The sequence below is a fragment of the Microtus ochrogaster genome, chromosome X (assembly GCF_000317375.1).
Source record: "Microtus ochrogaster isolate Prairie Vole_2 chromosome X, MicOch1.0, whole genome shotgun sequence".
In the NCBI taxonomy this organism is placed as follows: Eukaryota; Metazoa; Chordata; class Mammalia; order Rodentia; family Cricetidae; genus Microtus; species Microtus ochrogaster.
The window spans coordinates 51,693,844-51,708,443 of NC_022026.1; the positions used below are offsets into that span (position 1 = coordinate 51,693,844).

Below are 14,600 nucleotides of genomic sequence, written 5' to 3' on the forward strand. Positions count from 1 at the left end.
TGAGGTAAGCCAGGCAGTGTTGGAGCACACCTTTAATCCCAGCACTCGAGAGGCAGAGGCAGGCAAATCTCTGTGAGTTCAAGGCAAACCTGGTCTACAAGAGCTACTCCAGGACACACGTCAAAGCTACAGAGGAACCCTGTCTCAAAAAAAGCCAGGAAAAAAAGAGTATATGATGAAATACTGAAATTAGGACTAGTATTAAAGAACTTCCACATCAGCATTCTCGAAAAAGATGATGTTGAATATGTGTATCCCTGCCCTCCTTATCTAACATAGATTCCCTACTCCCAAGCAACTTTGACCTTCCAAATTTTACCTTCCATGCTGCTTTAAAAGATGGCATTTGCTACCTTGGTAAAACTTCATAGACGCTTACTTATATCCCGATTTGTTATCTGCCGCCATTGTTAAAATGCAGGCATCATGAAGATGGCTACTTTGTTTTGTATACTCTTTATTCTAGGTGCCTAGAACCATCCCTGGCACATACAGTCTCTCAATAAATACTTCTGGAATCAGATAACATATGTACGTCTGCTTTCATGTCTACCTAAGATAGCAAGTCATAATTATACCAAGTATATCAGTAAGTGAGGTTCTTCCAGCTGGAGCTTAAGGACACGTATATGCAAGAGACAGCAACAGCTGTCTGTCTAAGCTATACACAGCAGCCTAAGAATATCCATACATGTTCCAAAGAAGTTTTATCATGATCAGAATTTTTTTTCTAAAAGTAGCTTAAATTTTCAGTTGCCTTAGGAATCTTAGCAATCTAGAGTTCAGTGAAAGCAAGAACTACGCCTTATACATTTCTTTGTCTCTAAAACACAGGCTATTGTTAAACACAAATATATATTTAATAAATGATAAATTGAAAAACTGAAGAAGTCTCTCTTAAATACCTCAATTCACCTACCAAGAACTTCCATTTTCATTAGAATTCTGATTAAAACATCAATGTTTTTCAAGAAATACAAACATAATAGTAGATTAAATGTCAGTGATCAGTTATCTTTAGTGTTATTGTCATCCTTGTGACCCTAACAGCATCAATCTACTCTTTCCCGAGAGTAGTCAAATTTGCCCTGTAATAATTCAATCCTTTTCTTACTAAAAAAAATGAACTATATATTAAATTTTATTCTGAACTTTTGCTAATAATTCTTCATTTTCAAAGTTTTTATCATGAGGTTAACTTCTTGATTTATAATTTACTAGAGTATGTATATAATATGTATGTTATTGAATTCCAGTGAATGTTTTGTTGTATACTAATAGGACCCCAATCCGTTCCTTAATTTTCATATATTCTTTAGACTGATATTTACATGATATGTTTTACTAAACTGAAGTTTGTATTTAAGTTACTTTTTCTTAAAATTACAATTTATATTTGAGTAGATACCCATGAGAGATACAACTTTCCTCTCCTCAGGATATGCTAGGTATATGATACATACAGCACCATTTGGAAAAGTTGTGAAATATGTGACTCAGTTAATAATGTGTAGCTGAAAGACATCCAGGATCTTAGGAGAAAAAAAAATCTCAACAACAGGTTTTCCTTCATCTACATCTGAATCAGACTGTTCCACAATTTGATGATACTAAAACTCTAACAGTAATTCCAAAATTGGTTAAGGTGAATTCTCCCTGATTTCAGTTCTGGGAAAACATTTGGCCCATGCTCAGAATTTCCAGGTGGGAGATTGTCAGTTTGTTTACAAATATTTGTGACTTGATAATCCGGTGGTTGAAATGATGCCTACAGGAAGATTCCTGGTAGAGTTAAATAGAAACTGAAATAGTATTTGACTGCACTAATAATAGCAGCAATACTTAAGAAATATTAGCTTGCTGTCGTTCGTGAAAGTATGTTTTCTAGATCATAATAGGTTAAAATTATATATGTACTTTTTATTTCTGGGGAGCTAAATGCTCTCGTATTTAGGAACAAGATTCAAAAGTACTTCTGAGATGTAATTCCCCTTGGGTCATTTAACTTAATTGAGTATATTCAAACTATTATTTCATGGTAAAGCTATTATTTTTACAGGCAAGCTTTGTAACTTTTTCTCCTATCTCTATAAATTAGACTGACTCTTAAAAAGTGTCTTCAAAGGAGTATTTGTTCTGAAAAAAAAAAAACAAAAGAGCAGGCATTTTTGTAGTGCTTATATATTTGAAGAAAAAGAAATGATATGGCTTTGGTCATCTCAAAATCTTTTATATTCCACACATTAACAGCTTTACATAACTGTTTCATTGGAATTGTATCAGTGTGGGAACAATTTGCACTACAGTAGATTATTGCCTGTTGAAGGCTTCAATTTTTTCAAGTTTAATAAAGAACGTATTTTATATGTAGGGTTATCCTATACTTAGACATTTTGCAATAAATATTTCTAACAAATATAATGAATTATCATTGATTTCTTTCTTTTTCTAGGTGGCTTAATAGAATTAACATGATGACTGCAGGGTATGCAGAAAAGGAGAGAATTAAGCAAGAACAAGGTAAAGGAATACCTTTTATTTTATAATCCTGTTACACTGTTTTCTTACATAAAAAGGCAGAGCTAATGAGGAAATAATTTTTCTAAAGAAAATCATCGGTGACTCTTGATATAGCATTGATAAGGGAAAGATACAGTATTTTATTAAATATTAATGTATTTCTGCAAAAGACCCTCAATGGGTTCAAAAATATAAGCTTGGTGCAATATAGAAAATGAAACCTAATAACATAAATATCAAGTTCCGGGAAACAAGGGGAAGCAGAGTCCTTCCAGGAAGGGAGTGGGGGAACAACTTTTGGTTGGCTCTGTTTTCTGAAGGAATTCTTGTAATGAGGAAATGGTGTGGACCAATCACTCTAATATTCAATTCTACAAATACTGGAGAGGCCATCTTCTTCAAGTCAGTACGTGCAGGCGAACTTCATCCAACACTCTACCGTAGTAAAGGTGTCTGGTGGTGTAAAATTCCTCACTTTTATGCCTCAGTGTAATTTTTAGACTTTCCTTTGTGGTAAGAGTACTGAAAAAAAATACTAGCCTTCCTTTTCAGATTTCTTGAAAAGGTGTGAAATAGCTCTTCAAAGGTGTTTTGGCTGATTGTTTAAAGATAATAGAGTTGTAAATATGGGTAATATATAGATAGTAAAATTAACCTAGAAAAATATCAAATTGTATATATCACAGAACTTTTATTATCAAATGTCAGAATTTTATTACCTGATGTTGCTTTCAAGTTGAGAATAAGCTGAATTGTAATCAATTGCCTTTGTTATGGAAGCAAGTTTCATTGTGGAGGAGAGGGCAGGTTAATTTATATTGCATGTGCAAGTACCAATGAGTATTTTATAGTGCATGCTGCCGTGCCCTGTTGTATAAGTATATATTTTAATGCCTACTAAATAGTTTGGTAGAAAAATCAGACCAACGATAATACTTGCTATTTCCACAGAGTAAAAAGGTACCTTAACATACATCAGAAACATACTAGACTTCCTACTTAATATATAATTAAGTCTCTTGGTCTTCTACTTAGGAAACTGATAAGAATGCATATCAACTCCACACTTCTATGGTTATTTGATATCTCCTAAGTAATTCTTAATGCTGAAGTTAAATTGCAAACACAGTATAACTCTGTAAGGTTTTAAAAAGAAAATACTGGTATCCAAAGGCTATGAAGAACTAAGTAGGTAGTGGACGAAGTACTGAACAGGTACTGTTATACAGTTGTGTAAGAGGAAAGTGGAAAGGTTCTGCTCTACACTAAGATGCATATAGGTAATGATAATGCAGTATATATTTCAGAAATCTAGAAAAGGGAATAGAAATAATTCCTTGATGTCATTGTAAAGTTTTAATCACATAAAAATTAATGACCTATCAGCAAGATGTCTCTGTCAATTCTAGAGTTTTGGAAGTTGCTTACAATGTACTTCCTGTTAGCTTAGGTAATATTATCTCCTTCTTGGGGTTTTTGAAGAGTTGAAGACACACAGTTATAGTTATAGAATTCCTTAGAATGGTAAAGGATAAATTAGATATAAAACTTTAGACTCACAAAGATAGGATAGATGATAGAGTATTTTCCTTACTTTGCCAAATGTAAATGGACTAAATATTGTAACAATAATTCTGGCTTGAGAACTATTTTGTATATGTAATTTTACTATGTTAAAGTTAAAACCTTCCTTTTTATTTAGACAGAAAAGGGGAGATAATGTGGGATTTCCCTCTTTATGCTATGAATTCAATTGATTAATAAAGAAAATGCTTTGACCTACGGCAAGGCAAAATATAGCCAGGATGGAAGAGATATAGAGAGAGAAAGAGAATAGGTGGAGTCAGAGAGACACCAGGTAGCTGCCACAGGAGATGGACACACCAGAATCTTACCAGTAATCCACAGCATTGTGGTGATACACAGATGAAAAGAAATGGGTTAATTTAAGATGCAAGAGTTAGTTAATAAGAAGCCTTAGCTAATAGGTTAAGCAGTGTTGTAATTAATATAAAAAATTAATGACCTGTATGATACTTCTTTGATAGTTCTAAATAAGAACAAGCTTTAAAAATATGTCCTTTGTGTCAACATATAATGGTAAAAAGGGACCTCCCCTCTTCTACTGATGGCCGTGTTTATTCATAATTACTTATAAATTTTGCTATTTCACATGACAAATCAAAGTATATATTTAGATTTTTTAAAAGAAAAAAATTCTATTTGCTCTTAGAAAAAAAATCAGGCTGGTTTCAGCCAGTAAGCTATAGTGTATGTATTATTTCGCATGTTCCTAAAGAGCCTAATTTTCAATGTTGCCTTTTTTTCTGGCATTGTTCTCTCCCTTACAGCTTAGCATAAGAAGTTGATATGTAAAGTAATGTTTCTGCTTTTTCTTTAGAACCACAGCAAATGTTTAGATTGTTATTGCTTTTTAATAAGCCAAAGATTGCATCAAATAGGGATTAGAGTTTTTCCTGATTTAGCTGAGTAGGAAAAATAAACACTTCAGATTTCTTATGTATGGCAATGGCTCTAGAGCTATGGATAAAATGCTAATCATCTCTTTTCTAGTGTGCTAATAAGGACCACTTGAGGTATTATTTTACCAAAATGTCATGGTATCCTTAATGCAAACATTAAGGATAAACTCAGCCAGCATTCTTGGAAACAGTGGGAAGTATAAGAGTAGAGTGAGCTTAGCAAGCTTTGTGTGCTGGGGCTGGGAGGAGTGTGAATGCTAGTGTTAACTTCCAGGAAGATTCCAGGCTCTCACAAAACTGCCCAGACCCTAGGACTCCAGATTTCATTCTTCATTGCTCAAAAATACCACAAAGAAATAAAGACTATCTGTGAAAAAATGAACATCGGTCATTTACTGCCTTTGTGATCTGTGTCAGACTGCCCTGGAATAAAATCTGCAAATATACCCCAGAAGATAAATGCTGCTAATATCTCTGGAGTGGATTCAAAGTACAAAGCAGTTGATTATATGTTACTTTATTTAGTACTACCACATACACAACTACAAAAGTCAGTTATTATTAGCTGCTCTTTCTCAGATTATAAAATAGGCCCAACAATAAAGTTAAATAATGCCTATAAAGAGGGTCAATGCATAAAGTAGTTGTATGGTGAAGAATTGAACCTTTGCCTGCTTCTGAATATCAGACATGCTTTTTCAACAATCATTTAATAAATGTTTCTGGGTATCTATGCCAATTCATCTTTGAGGGAGGACTTAGTTATATTGGTGGTCATTGTCCAGTATCTCCATTATTTTCCATTGAGCTTTTGAGATAGGGTTTAGCTGTGTAACCCAAGCTCATCTCAACCTGAAAATCCTAGGTCAGCCTCCTGAGCTCTGAGTTACAGTTGTGTGCTTCCATGACCAGTTTCCAAAAAAAAAAAAAGGTATCTAATTGAGATCAGAGACTTTGTATATTTTTCTCAGTGGGCGTTGTCAGGGTCCTTGTGTTTTAAGGCCTGAATAGAAGAGGCAGTTTATTTTATGTCCTATATCTATTGCTAGAGACTTTCTATTGACAGTAACTGAAGTGAAAAGTCAGGAGTGGGTAAGGGAGATTAAATTGCATAACTATACCTAACATTAAACTGTTGTGTTAAACTGATGTGTCAAGCAAGAGTCCCGGAAATGTAGTTCTCAGAGCTTTGGCTCAAGTCAGGTTCTTAGTTCAAATCCAGCTCCATTATTCCCTACCAGGAATGCAACAATTTCTGAAAAAAAAAATCTAGTTGCATTCATTTTTAGTCAGTAGCATGGGAAAAACATTACAACTGAAAGTTTCTAGAAAGGGAAGGGCTCGTACTAAATTATGTGTAGGGATTTTTCCCTTGAATCTGAACACCACATAAGTCTTGTGGTAGTTGTTTTAGGATATAAGTTTTCATACAGATTTCCTTTTCTCTTAATCCCTGTTCTCTCTCCTGCAATTGCTGTAGAAATTATCCTGCTTCTCTTTGCTTGTAACGCACAGAAGGAATCAGCGCAGGAGTTAGGACCACGATATAGTCGAACTGATTCTGATATGAATCTGGTGCTGGATTTGACTTACAATATTAATATATCTCTCAGAGTTGAACTTCCCTCTTGTCTCAGTTCTGCCAAGTAACGTTGTCTATCAGCTTATAGTTGTTGTCTTTTTAAGTAGTTCTGAAATTTGGGGCTTGGAGCACCCATCAGCAAGTGTGCAATTTTTTTTTTTTTTGCACTTGGCCAGATTTAGGATTTGCCATGCCTTTCCAAGGAGAGGTGGGAGTGTGATACTATAAAGATTCATGTCACCATGACACTAGAAAACAGCAATTGTTAGATAACCAGTGAAGGGAAGCCAAAGCAATTTCGAACATTAATTTGGAGATGTTTATATCAGAGATATACAGCAGCAGCATACAGTTTATTGCTTCTCTTCTCTGAGCATTCATCACGGTAATGTGACATATTTTAAAAACATCCTGTGGTATTTATTAAGTAAAGCTTCTGAAAAAAATGTTCTAAAATTAAACATTCCCTCCACCTGTTGTGGCTTATAGAGTATCTTTCCCTTAGCTCTCTTAAGACTGGCTGTGTGTCATTAATTTTTCATGGGGTTGGGATTAGGTTATTGTGTTCTTCTTCTCCAAAACAGCTAAAAAGGAAGCTGGACTCTTGAGCAGGGTGATGATGGTAAACATGCCATAGTAATTGAACTTAAGTCTTGTTTTGGTTAAGAGATATTATCTTTTCTTGAGGATATGTCTGTAAATACTTACTAAAGCCTCGGGGTGTCCATGTCTGTAAACTTTCAGATTACTGGAGTGAGAGTGACAAAGAAGAAGCAGACACTCCATCAACACCGAAGCAAGACAGCCCTCCGCCCCCCTATGATACATACCCACGGCCTCCCTCTGTAAGTTACATGTGCGGGTGCTTACTACATGGCAGGACAACTTGACCTTAATGATCCATTTATATGTTTAAAAGAAAGTATATTAAATTCCAAGTCACATGAGATTTCATAGGGAAAAGAACATTGATGATCTAAACTCAGAAGGAAAATATGTTAATATATTTATTCAAGGGAAATAATCCTCACAGGTTGTTGGCAGAATGAATTTGCCAGGCTTAAGGGAGCAAAAAAGAACAGAAAAGTTTCCTTACCAAAAGATGTAAATTGATCTTACTTATTCTATACTAATAAAATCAATTTATGTATTTTAGAAACAACTAATGAATATTAGCAGTATAGTGCTGAAGGTCCAGCTCAGTAATAAATAGCATATGCTATCTTAGTTTGCTTTCTATTGTTGTAGGAAAATAGCATAACCTAAAGCAACTTGGGAAAGTTTATTTGGCTTATAAGTACTGATTATAATCCATCATTGAGGGAAGCCAAGGCAGGAACACAAGCACAGCAAAACCCAGAGGTAGGAACTCAAGCAGAGACCCTGGTGGAACTCTGTTTACTGGCTTGCTCAGCCTGCTTTCTCGTACAACCCAGGACCACCTGCCCAGGGGTCATAGCACCCACAGTGGCCTGGGCCTTGGGCCCTCCAACATCAATCATTAATCAAGAAAATGCCACACAAGCTTGCCTCCATAACAGTTGATAGGGTTATTTTATCAATTGGCATTCCTTCTTCCTGATAATATAGCTTGTGTCAAGTTTGAAAAAAAATAACCAGCACAGATGCACATATCCCTGGGTTTTGGATATAGCCATGGTATCTGCTTTAATATATATTTCATTCTTTTACTGAGGTAACTACTTTTCTTAAGACTATGCCAATTTATGCCTGTTTCCCATCAAAATTACTGAGCATATGTCAGTGTTTCCATTTAATTTTGTGGTCATGTTACCAAAATAATCAACTCTCTGTATCTTGGGGCTTAGTCTTCCACAAAGGAAAAGGAAGTTAGTTTATGTGACTATACCAATCAACTTCATTTAACCTTTGCATTATTCCAAGTAATTAATATTTTCCCTTTCTTTAAAAACCCCAGGATCTGAATGATTCCTCTGAAATTTATAAAAAATAAAAGGGGGCCACAGCTTTGCTTTTTGGAAATTATTGTTTTAATTATCCACCAAGAAGTGGATTTGCATATGGTTTTTTAAATAGATCCTTAGTTTTGTTTAAGCCTACCCCGGCCCCACTCTCTGACCCCGCTGATTCCATCCCCCACTTAAATCTCCCAGCATTCCCTCTGTACTCTCGTTGTTCTACTCCTCTTCTGATAAATGCATCTTTTTCCCTTTGAGCAACAGTAGCATCTTGGAAAGAAACTATTCATAGTATTATAGTTAATTTGTTGTTCAACATACTACTCGATATGTTGAAAGGTAACAATCTGCCCATGGATGATGCGAAGTAATTTCTCTCCCTTTTCCGAAAGGAGCGGTATGTTCATAGCAGCTAAATTTGTCCTGGCTGCCACTTCAACACCATTTGTAATTAACAAGTGTAGCTCCTTGCAGAAAGGCACCTGGGCTAGCCTGCTAGCCTCTGTAGCTGGAATAAGGCTTTTCCCAGGTAGAGTGTTTCACTTGAAATGTTTTATAGCATTTTATTGATGCTATTCATCTTTCTTGTTTGTCTTTTATACTATAATATATATTGTCACATTTCACATTTATGCACAGAATAAATTCCTTTTTATGTAGTCTATAGTGTCTATACTCACAGAAAATGCCAGTCCCCAACAAACTATAACTTCTTCCTACCTGTAGTCTCCAGAAATTACCATAGAATATGCAAGACCATAAGACAGCTTTTCTGTGGTACCCATAGAAACAGACATTTACTTGTGAAGAAGCAGAAAGGTTTGCTTTGTTTATAGACAACTTGTTCTCATATATAAAGGCCTCTCTCTCTTTCCATTACCCCCTAAGCTGCCTAAAATCCAGAAATAGGAATCTATGGGCGTTCTTTCTTTAGAATTTCGAATTATGTAGAGAATTTAAAATTGTTTAGTTGCTGAGTGTTTCTTACATAAACATTTACAATTACTCATCCTTCCGTTATTATCAGATTTGTACTATTGTATCAGATGTTTCATGGACAGCTGTTACATCTGTATCTCAGGACATCTGAATTCCTAACTATTAAAGTGTAAACTGGAAGCCAGGCGATGGTGGCGCACGCCTTTAATCCCAGCACTCGGGAGGCAGAGGCAGGCGGATCTCTGTGAGTTCGAGACCAGCCTGGTCTACAGAGCTAGTTCCAGGACAGGCTCCAAAGCCACAGAGAAACCCTGTCTCAAAAAAACAAAACAAGAAAACAAACAAAAAAAAAAAGATCTAAAGTATAAACTGGGTCCTAAACTGAAGTGGCTACAAATTTGCTCAGTTGTTACTTGACTGTGTAAGAATCCATGTAATCCATGTAAATATTCTATGGTAAAAAGAAAACAAGTTCTTTGACAATCGAAATAGTCTGCCATTTCTGTGGAAACTGATGAGGGGTTCCTTTCCACAGATGAGTTGCGCCAGTCCTTATGTGGAAACAAAACACAGCCGGCTCTCCTCCACCGAGACCTCGCAGTCTCAGTCTTCACATGAGGAGTTTCGCCAGGAAGTTACTGGGAGCAGTGCCGTGTCCCCCATTCGCAAGACAGCCAGTCAGCGCCGCTCCTGGCAGGATTTAATCGAGACACCGCTGACAAGTTCAGGCTTACATTACCTTCAGACTCTGCCTCTGGAAGATTCTGTCTTCTCTGACTCGGCGGCCATCTCCCCTGAGCACAGGCGACAGTCTACTCTCCCCACTCAGAAGTGCCATCTCCAGGATCACTATGGCCCATACCCTTTAGCGGAGAGTGAGAGGATGCAGGTGTTAAACGGCAATGGGGGCAAGCCCCGAAGTTTTACTCTGCCTCGAGACAGCGGGTTCAACCACTGCTGTCTGAATGCACCGGTTAGTGCCTGTGACCCACAAGATGACATCCAGCCCCCAGAGGTGGAAGAAGAGGAGGAAGAGGAAGAAGGGGAGGCTGCAGGAGAAAACATTGGCGAGAAAAGTAAGTATGTTTATGGAAATTCTTAGCCCGTATGCACAGTTAGACCTTTTCAACTTGTTATTTGAATCTGGTTCCCTTGGAAAAAAGGAATGGTCATACTGGATAGAAAGTTAGGGCTCCCTAATTTATGAACCAGGCCAAACATCACTAGAACAAATACTTTTGCTCTCAACTCCCCATTTGCTTTTTAAAGGTCATAATTTTCATTTCTTTGCTTTCTTTTCTTCCCTGTTTCTTCTCCCTGCTTTCATGCATCATCTTGCAAGTCCCCAGTGATTGCCCCCTAAGTCTGCATTAAGGAACTATAAATGTTTCAAGTAGGGTGGTAACAAAGCCCTGGTGGAATAACCAAACACACACACACACACACACACACACACACACACATACACACATGCACAAACACACGGCCACCAGCATTAACACAAATACTTTTATATCTTTCCTTTCACTGGCGGATTTAAAGGAGAAGCCTGAAAAACACTTTCCCACCCCGAAGTTTCATAAAGCATTTGTCACCTTTGCTCAGCTTTTTCTAGAAACCAATTTGCCAGAAGCATCCATTTATTTGGTTGGTATGTACATTAATTCCAAAACTCTATTTATGGGTATCAACTTTAAAGAAAAAGAAAATAATTCGGAAACCTTCTGGTAACTCTCTAGGGCATCATAAAAATATATTCTCAGTCAAGCATAGTGACACATACATATATACTTAGGATGTAGAGACAGGAGGGTCAGGAATTTAAAGCCATTAAAATACATAGCAAACTCAGAGCTAATGCGGGTTACATGAGACCCACCCCCACCCTCCACCCCCCCAAAAAAAGGCTGAATCTGTTTACTAGCTATCAAGTGTGTTATATAGATGCCAAGCTTCTGTTTCTAACTACCGTGTTACACTGGTCAGGAAACCCTAACTTATTTAAGGAAAGACTATAACTCAGTTATTTAAATCAAAGGTCTGGCTCTAATTTATGAAAGTAAAATTAAAAGATTGCAGGTGAGTAGCACTAAGCTCTTTATTTAATGCAGTTTAAGTCAGCTAGTGCAGAAGACTAGCTCCCGCTTTTGAAGATACACATAGAATAAAATATTCACCCCATTAGTCAAGTATATGAGACCTCGATTAGAGGATACATTAGCATAAGTTCTTTATTACTAGTGGAAAAAACAATTCCTTGCATACAAGTAACTCACAGGTCAGGATCTCATTTCAGTGTCAATGTGAACCTTAGTTTCTTTAACATCGGAGCCTCTTTTGCTCACTGACTTATAAGTATTCTATGTCTTCCACCAGCAAGATAGAAGAACCCCTTGTAATAACATTCACAGCCTAAGACTGTTTCGGTGTAAAGTATATTTTAAACACAGTCTCCATGAGAAATATTAAAAAAGATGTGACTGTCTATACTGGAAAGGTAATTAGCACCCATCACCTGCAAACAGTACCAACATCCGTATCTATCAGAGATTATAGAAGATGCTTACAAAAGGAATATTTAGGAGTCACCGTAGGCTTTTTATAGAAGATCTAAACCTAATATATGCTTCATATTGTAATGATTACCAGAATTAATAAAGGCTTTTCTAAATTTTAAGTATTGATTAGAAAACTTGTTATAGCTCTCATTCAGGTGCTTTACAACTACTATACATAATACATAATACATAAATATGGGGGTTTTGTTTATTATTATGTAAACCCTAGAAAAGGAAAATACTCCACCTTAGCCAATGAAACACTATTAAATTCTCTTCATAAAACTTTCTATCCATTCTATAGGCAGAGTCATCAATGTTAGCTTTTTAAAGTGATTTATTGGGTTTATCCTAATTGTAATGTTGGGAAGAAGCAGGAAGATGCAATCATGTCTGACACATGGTACCAGGCCTGCCCTTTTTTTCAGGTTTCCAAAATCCCACAGTGTCTCTAGTTAGATGGATTTTGGTATTTTTTTCTTTAAGAATCCTCTTTTTGTTGTTCTGTGTATAGGATTTATTTTTCGGACGTATGGATGTACCCCTGTGTTTATATGATTTTTTTTTAAAAGTTCAGGTTCCAATTGTCTTAATTGCATAATTATTTGATGCTCTGTTTTTCAGTGAAGCTCTTTATAGAATAAACATGCCAATAAATGTAACATTATACATTTTGTCATTACAGCCCAATACTGTGGGGCAGTCCATACAATTTCAATAAAATTTGTTTCACTAAAATGGTTATGTACTATCTTTGAGACCCCCATCTACTTCTTTGGGGGTACTCATAAATCTTCCCATTTGATTTTTTCTGTGTACTTCCAACTATTTTGTATGGAGCACTGCATCCCATTTTGCATAGACATTTTTTCTTATTCACTGTAATGTATATTCACCTTTCTAATGGTAAGGGATTTTTATTCTAAATATTTAGGTTTTTACAACATAATAAATGCTTCATTTGGAAAAAGATTCACTTTACAAATCATTATTTTTAAAATACTGTTTAGGATCTAGTTAAAAGATGTCATAATCTTGCCTTATGTGGACTGGTCCTTAGAAATAACTGCAAAGGCTGATAATTCAGATGGAGCTGCTTGATATTATGCCAAAACAAATTATACACAGAACAAGAATTCATGATCATTATGTTAGCATCACAAATGTACATCCTCTGACACATTTTTGTAGCCACACAGATTGACAACCATACAAACTTGCAAAAGTCAGAGTCTCTCAGTAGCTTGCTTCTATTCTGCTTGAGGCCAGCATTCAGTTTGATCCACTAAAGAGACTGTGTACTAACCATGGGCATAGGTGCAAGGAAATTGAGTATTAGGTTTCTGGCTCAGAACTTTTTTTTTCATTTTGCCTAAACATTGAAAATAGGAAGTATTTAGACAAGTGAGCAAAACGGGTAATACAAAACATGAAAATGTAAATTGTTTTATAAAGAAGTATCATAAACAAAACTCCTTTATGTAGTTTATTTTGTCTCAATCTATATAGTGTTATACATTGAGTGACATGTTTGCAATGAACTCCCAAGAACAAAATGTACCTAAATCCACACCCTGAAAAGTTTTTCATTTCCTTGTGGTTGTAAAATTTAGCCTTAATTTACAAAGGGCAAATTTAGCCTTCTATAGAACAGACTGTAATCTGTGTTTTCATGGCTGAACTACCTTTTGTCTGATTTTGAAATTCAGTTATTTAACTGAGTCATACTGTGACAATTTTCTCAGGCTGAGCTCCTTTTAGTCTGAACTAGATGGTCCTAAAAGTACGCAGATGAGATGAGATATGTCTTGTTTTCCTTTGACTGAAAAGTCAGCATGCATATTAATTATCCTGACCTACTTCGCTGGCATTTGGGAAAAGACAAGTAATTTTCTATTATCCCAATTAGCAGTTTCAAAGCTTACTGGGATATGGGCCTTTTAATAATCTCCTTAAATTAAATTATTAATTATGTCAGCCTCTACAACTTTTAAAGAGTATGAATCATTATAGTATAAGACAAAATATAAAGCTATACTTAATTCAGAAATGATTTGTTATTAACACTAAAGTACTATCTTGAGTAACATAGTTAGCATTGGCTAGAATGCCTTTTACTACTTTGTAATAGTAGGGAATTTAAATGAGGTTTCCAAAAGCTTTATCCCTTGGTTCTGCTCAGATCCTCCTTGGCAGTTATAAGATAGTCTTTCTTAGATATGTGCACACACGTTCTTTGTGCGCTCATTTCTTCAATAAAGTCATAATGTTCTATTTTTCATTATCTTGAGATTACCTACTGGTATTCTTATTTAATTTACACATGTATTTAGCTTAGTCTTCAAAATCTAAAGTAAAACCTAGCTCTTTCAGCCAGAATGGAAAGAGATTCATTCTATTACCATGTAACAACAGTATACATTAGATTATCTGGAAGTGATGTCTATGCTTTCCAATTAGAACACCTGAAAAATACTTGCTAAATTTTCATTTTAAAATACAGTATTCTTTGCACACCACTGGCAACATGGGAGCTGTACAGGTTGTTTTGTGGTTCAGTAGCCCACTATCTGGAACT

At 35.8% G+C, this 14,600-nt stretch overlaps 1 protein-coding gene across 3 annotated transcripts in view; it reads left to right on the forward strand.

The window, feature by feature from the left end:
• The window catches only part of Cnksr2 (connector enhancer of kinase suppressor of Ras 2), a 212,663-nt gene that overhangs the window by 165,706 nt on the left and 32,357 nt on the right, over window positions 1-14,600 (forward strand). For all 3 annotated transcript variants that reach the window (XM_005358807.2, XM_013350566.2, XM_005358809.3), the window contains 3 exons: window positions 2,453-2,520; window positions 7,330-7,430; window positions 10,000-10,540. In XM_005358807.2, the coding sequence (XP_005358864.1) occupies window positions 2,453-2,520; window positions 7,330-7,430; window positions 10,000-10,540 (710 nt within the window). The remainder of the gene's footprint in view (window positions 1-2,452; window positions 2,521-7,329; window positions 7,431-9,999; window positions 10,541-14,600) is intronic.